This window comes from Mastomys coucha, unplaced genomic scaffold (assembly GCF_008632895.1).
Source record: "Mastomys coucha isolate ucsf_1 unplaced genomic scaffold, UCSF_Mcou_1 pScaffold22, whole genome shotgun sequence".
Lineage (NCBI taxonomy): Eukaryota > Metazoa > Chordata > Mammalia > Rodentia > Muridae > Mastomys > Mastomys coucha.
This window is the reverse complement of record NW_022196905.1, coordinates 100,350,781-100,357,767: the sequence shown is the minus strand read 5'-3', so window position 1 is coordinate 100,357,767 and position 6,987 is coordinate 100,350,781. Positions and strand designations below refer to the sequence as shown.

At 40.7% G+C, this 6,987-nt stretch overlaps 1 protein-coding gene across 5 annotated transcripts in view; it reads left to right on the top strand.

Annotated features, from left to right (window-relative positions):
• Positions 1 to 6,987, top strand: part of Glmn (glomulin, FKBP associated protein) — a 40,687-nt gene that overhangs the window by 15,126 nt on the left and 18,574 nt on the right. For all 5 annotated transcript variants that reach the window (XM_031337202.1, XM_031337201.1, XM_031337199.1 and 2 more), the window contains exons 7-8: positions 893 to 995; positions 2,549 to 2,736. In XM_031337202.1, the coding sequence (XP_031193062.1) occupies positions 893 to 995; positions 2,549 to 2,736 (291 nt within the window). The remainder of the gene's footprint in view (positions 1 to 892; positions 996 to 2,548; positions 2,737 to 6,987) is intronic.

Here is a 6,987-nt window from a genome sequence, read left to right as displayed (position 1 = left end):
CTGGAACTCACTCTAGACCAGGCTGGCCTCGAACTCGAAATCTGCCTGCCTCTGCCTCCCAAGTGCTGGGATTAAGGGCATGCACTACCACTACCCAGCTCTCTATTTCATATATATATTCTATACAAATAGTGTATTATTCTCTATTCATACATATATATATACACATACACACTGGTATTGTTCTCTGACTTTCATATATGTATTATACTGTATTCCTATGCTTCCCAAGTGTTGGGATTAAGTGCATGCACCACTACTGCCTGGCCTAAGGAATCTTAAATTCTAAATTATATATGGAATTTGTGTTAAATTTCTCTTGGACAGTACTGATTTGTTTTTTTATTTTAATTTCGGAGACTAATGCTATTGTTACTTTTCTGTTTTGCTGGGTTAAGGCATTTAAAATAATGCAGCTTTATGAAAAACTTACTATATTGTCCTGAATTTTCCTTGGACCAGTTATGGCAACCTCTTGGACTAGCACTGGACCTTAGGAGATATCCGGCATTAATTTTAACACTCTAGAAACTGAATTGAATCTGAGCTATGCAGTCTAGCAAAGCATTCTCATGCTTTCCCATTACTGTCACAAGTGCGAAAGGAGTCATCATGTGTTACAGACACTGAACTATCTGTGCTTGCCTTAGGCCACTTGTATGACTATAGTAAAATACCATAAATAAAAATATTTTGGCTTGCAGCTCTAGGCCAAGATTGCTAAGGCTGACTGTGGCTCAGGGCTGCTGAGCTCATGTTTTCAGAACAGCTGCTGCTCTCCCAGGAGAGTGGAGCCACCTTTCACAGGTCCCACTTGTTACACTGTTACAGCGGCAGATGTGTTGTGCCTTGGGAGTGTTGAGTTCATAGTTACCTATTTCTCATGCCGTAGTTGTTTCAAAAGCTTGAAGTGCCCTCTGCTGACAGCACAATTCTTGGAACAGTTGGAAGGAGTTGGAAATGACCCTTTTCGGTGTTTTGCATCTGAAATAATAGTAAGTACAGCCAGTCCAGCTATAATACTTGTAATTTTAAATTTATCCTGCTATATTGTGATATATGACCAGTTAAACTGATGATTTATTAATAGGGCAGTGTGTAGTTGTTTAGAACATAGATAAACAACAGGATGGAAATTAAATAGCAATAATGTTATCCAAAGCCTTCCGAATGTTTCTACTTATATGCTAATAAATAAGAAAATGTATACATGCATATAAGGTCTTGAAAATGTATATATTTTCTCTTAATATTCTAATACAAGTCATTGGTATTAATTTCATATTATTTCTTTAGAGAGAGTATATGTGTGAGTGAGTGTTGTTTTTATGTGTTTGTGTGTATTTGGCCTGAATGCATGTGTACCACATGCATGCAGTACCTGTGGAAACCAGAAGAGGGCATCAGATCTTAGTTGTTAGCCAACATGTGGGTGCTAGGAATTGAACTTGGATCCTCTAGAAGAGCAGCCAGCCCCTATCTTAAGCATTTTAAAGTACAGCATTAAGTGTATTTCCATTGCTGTGCAGTCACCAGCACTGTCATCTAGAACATGTCTTTCTACCTGAATTCTGTACTTGCTAAGCATCGTCCCCACCCTTGTCCTGTCACTAAGCACACACACACATACACACACCCACTCACACACACACATACACACACATACACATACACACACATATACACACATACACATGCACACATATACACTATCCTGTCAGTGCCTGGTTAAGCACGCACACACACACACACACACACACACACACACACACACACACACACTATCCCGTCAGTGTCATTGCCTGGTTAAGCACTCCCCCAAGACCCCCGCCCATCCAGTCACTACCAGCAGCTGCCATACTGAATCAGAAAGCACTTATATTGTTTTCATGCTGAAATGGTTTCTCTCTTCTTTTATTTTGGTATTTTGGAGACAAGGTCTCTCTACATAGTTCTAGCTGTCCTGGAACTCTCTTTGCAGTGCAAGCTGGCCTTGAACTCACAGAGATCCACTTGCGTCTGTCTCCCAAAATGGTGGGATTAAAGATGTGCCCAACTTTATTTGTGTTTTAAAGTTACTCATTGTATTTTATCACAGTGGGTTTTGTGCACCACATGTATATAGTGGCCACGGAGGACAGAAGAGGGTATCAGATCCCTTGGAACTGGAGTTGTGGATGGTTGTGAGCTGCCATGAGGGTGCTGGGAACCAAACCTGGGCCTTCTGCAAGAGCAGCAAGTGCTCTTCACTGCTCAGTCACCTCTTTGAAATGATCTGCTTTAGCTTACTCTAAAGCCCTCCCTCCAGCAATCAGGTAGTTTGGCTATCAACAAAACTCTGTGTGTGTGTGTGTGTGTGTGTGTGTGTGTGTGTGTGTGTGTGTGTGTGTAATAAAAGGATCTAATAATGAGAGTGACATTCCAACCAAGTTTCACAAATTGTCTATACCTTCAAAGAGAAGGATATGGACAGAGTGTGGATATGGAATAAGTGGGTGATATATAGTTTATATGCCAACAACTTCCTTTTTAAAAACTCGTTTCACAGGGATTTTTATCAAAAATTGGACACCCTGTCCCCCAAATTATTCTTAATCATGGAAGGAAAAAAAGGCCTTGGGACTACCTTGAATTTGAAGAAGAAGAAGACAGACAACTGGCAGACTCTGCGGCTTCTCTGTCATACCTCGTATTTGTTCAGGGCATCGGGATCGATCAGCTCCCCATGGTCTTAAGGTTGGAGTCGATCTCAGTCTCTTGATTATTTACTATCCAGTACATGTATATTAATACACATATACATATAATATACACTGAAAGATGGCACATTAGAGATGCCTAGAATTTTACAGTATCTCTACCAATGTAAGAAAAGACATCAAGTAAGTGTGTGGCTTCAGGGAGAGGTAGTGGTGTGAGAAGGCAAGAGAGTGCCACAGCATCAGTAGACAGACCAGATGACATCCAGGTATGTTGAATATTAGGCTTGTAAGGAAACAGCATACTCCTGTAACGTTGTGTGCTCGGGGACTTAGAGCTGGGAACTGCATCTTTAGGGAGTAAAACTGGCTCTGAGTGAACAATGCCTTAACTACTGCTTGGGCATTTCCCAGGACCACATGCACACCTCTGGTATGAAAGAGCATGCAAAAGGTGGCTCTTAGTGTCAGCTGAAAGAGAAACTGGAAGGATGTTATTAAACTTGCAAGGTTGTTGGGCCAATCCATGAGAACACTGAGAAGCATTTAGCTCACAGCAGTGATGGCAGCATGCATGCCTGCAGTACTCAGTGCAAGGAACCAGGTCTGAGGAAAAGCTCATCAGAAGGACTGGAGGGTGGGTCTCTCTGTTTGATCATGTGGTTCTGTCTTTGCCGCCATCCTGTGGGTGCTTCTGCTCTTCCTGTCTCTCTCTTCCTCCCTTTCATGCTTTCTTCTTACCACCTCGTTTCACTTCTAACTTTACTAGCTTTGTAATTTCAATTTATGCCATACACATCCTAGCTTTTTCTTTTTCCTTATTGTGAGTATAGTTGTTTGCATTTTTTTCTTTTGTAATTAAATGTTTGTGGGTCTTTGTTGTTGTTAATGTGGCCTATTGCCCATTATCACCACTCTAGAGGCAGTGGGACCTGGGAAAATGGCCATAAACGAGGTAGACTGAAGTCTCACACAAAGGCCAGCTTCAGTCAGAGCCCCAGACAGTTTTATACCCCAAGGTTTCATGGGTAAGGTTCTCGAGAGTCTAAGCTGTACACACTCCCAAGGACGAGTCACAAGTGGCAAGCAGAGAACAGGTTAATAACGCCAGCAAGCAGAGAACAGGTTAATAACACCAGCAAGCAGAGAACAGGTTAATAATGCCAGCAAGCAGTAACGAGTAATCGAAGTAAACACACTCCTATCCCCTGGGGGAGCCTGAAAATACATTCCAAGAACAATTCCATGTTTGGAGAAACTGAGGTCACAAGACTCTTGGGTTTTTTTTTTTTTTTTTTTTTTTTTTTTTTTTTTTTTTTTTTGAGTATTCTCACAAGAGCTCAGATTTTCCTCACAGCCCCATTCCTGGACCATGTTCCAACACTCCATGTACTGGTGGGAACTGAGGCTTGGGAGAAGGCGGCTCGCTATGAAAGCCCACAGAACTACTCCAACTACCCTCTTCAGGAGCCAATTCTAGACATAATGGAGTGATTGCAGTGCCAGAGAATTTAAACTTGGTTTTTAGAGGGGATTTCTAAAATCTATAGAAGAAACATACATTCAAGCAAAGGAGCATTCAAGAAACTATCCATATGAAGATTTAGCTAAAATGTCAAATGTACAGAAAAAAAAAAACAGTATAGAAAGGTATAAGGGTGGAATGCCAAGCTATTTCCAAAGGCAGGCTCATTAGAAATTCATCATACTCCCAGCAGACAAGATCATGGAATGGTACACTTCAAGCTGAAAATAAATAGCTTCCAAAGATATCATTATATCCAGAAAGATTTAGATAGAAATAAGGGCCTTTCAAGATCAGCACAAGACTGTTAAGCCCACACTAAAGAAGGTACATGAGGTGATCCTGCTCGCAGAGAAGACGACGACGAGCCACAGCAGCATTGGGAAGAATAAGTCACAGGGAAAGCAGATGACCAGTAAGAGTTACCAAGCCTCCAAAACAAGGTGAATAAGTTAAAAGAGAACACAACAGGAATTAGCCATGTACCTCTCACTGGTAACCCTCAATGTGAACTCTCTTAACTGTCTAATAGAATTATGCAGGTCAATTGATAGGGTTAAAATGTTACCCAACTAGCTTCTCTCATTTTAAAACAGTTTAAATTGCATATGTGTGTGTGTATGTTCATGTGAGTGCAGATGGCCAAGGAGGCTAGAGCTGTTAGATTCCCTAGAGATGGAGTTACAGGGCTGTGTGCCATCCAGTTTGGGTCCTCTGCTAGAGCAGTATGTGCTCTTAACTGCTGAGTCATCTCTCCAAGTCCCAGACTATTTTTGTCTTTAAGAAACACACTCATCACATGGAGGCCTTGAGTTCAAGGTCAGCCACAGTGAGTTCTGGCCTAGCCAGGGCTACACTGTGATACCCTGTGATACCCTGTCTCAAATACAGACAGCCAGACAAACGGGACATGGGGAGAAGAATCCCACTTAGACCTAAAGTATGGAAATATATTCTAAAAAACATGGACTCTCAGAGTAAGCTGGACTAGCTTGTATCTGACAATAGAGACCGCAAGCCAAAATAATGGAGCGTGCCATTAAGAAGGTAGAAGAATATGTTTTCACATAATTTCATAAAACAGTACTGTAAGCAAGGATACGTCTAGATTCACTGTGGCATAGATTTCAGCCTCCAGTCTCATCAGTAGATTGGTTACTCAGAGGAAAGAACTAACAGAAAAACGTTAGTGATTCTACATCATGGCTCGAAGCTTCTTAACTGATGTCTACAGAGCATTTCACTCAAGATCTTCAGAATATACGTGCTTAACAACTGTGAAACTTTCTCTAAAAAGAAATCACATTCTAAGCCACTAAACATGTCTAAACAAAATTTTTAAAAAGTATGTCTTATCAGGTCATACTGTGATAAAATTAGAAATCAGTAGCAGAAGAAAATAGGCAAAGATCTGGAGATTGATAACATAACCAATCCACTTTTGACCAATCAGTGTGTCATTGAGGAAAGTGGGGTAATTTAAAACTGCTTTAGAATCACCTGAAAAAAAAATCACCTACCATAAACTTCAGTATATAGCAAAGACAGTTCTGAGAGGAAATTTGTAGCTATGAGTACCTAAATTAAAAATTATGTGGGGCTGAAAAGATAGCTTATTGTCCAGAGCTTGCAGCTCTTTCAGTGGCTCACAGCCACCTTTAAAGAGATCTAGTGCCCTCTTCTGGCCCTCAGGCATACATGCAAACAGAATGCTATATGCTGTATACATAATAAATAAATATTTTTTTAAAAAAAGATCAGTGTGGAAAGAAATGACATGGTGTCTAAAAGAGCAATACAAAAGATCAGAGAGACAGAGCCAGTACTTTATAAGGCAAATAAATTGACATTTATCCAAACTAACAATGAGAAGATGGTAGTAATGTTTCTAAAATCCAGAGAATCAATATGAATTACTTTGAAAACTGAAATTCTAGTAAATTGGAAAATCTAGTAGTCAGTATATTTCTAGACATCTGTGGCCTGTCACAATTCAACTGAGATGATCCTAAGAACCTGAGCATCACTAGTAAAACATCTCCCAGCCAAGAGAAGCCCAGGACTGTCCAGACCCACTCCTGAATTCTACCAGATGCTTAGCCAGCTAACACTTAAGTCATCCTTAATCTACTTTCTAAGTACAAAGGGAAGGAATGCTTCTAAAGTCATCCTTCCAAGATGATGACAACCAAGCCAGGTAAGAATTCAACAGAGATAACTGGCTGGGTGTGGTGCTACATACGTATGTGTTCAGAATTTGGGAATTTGGGAGGCTGAGGCATGAGGAAGATGAGCCAGCCTAGGCTGCATAGTGAATTCTAGGAAGTCTGAGCTAAATATCAAAATCATGTTTAAAAACAAAGCAAAATAAAACAACCCAAACAAAAACCCTAGACAAGCAAGAGACAAGTGCATAAATATGGCTGAGTTGATAAAAGCACTTGTCAGGAGCCAGATAGTGGTGGCACACGCCTTTAATCCCAGCATTTGGGAGGCAAAGGCAGGCAGATTTCCGAGTTCTAGGCCAGCCTGGTCTACAGAATGAGTTCCCGGACAGCCAGAGCTACAGAGAAACCCTGTCTCGAAAAACCAAAAGAAAAAAAAAAAAAACCACTTGTCAGGAAGGCCTGACTAATTTGAAATGGCTCCCAGACCCCAAAGTGGAAGAGAAGTGACTCTTAAAAGTTATCCTTTGACTTCTACATCAGTGTCATCATATGCAGTGCCCATGTGTAGGCATGTACACAAATAATACTTTTTTTT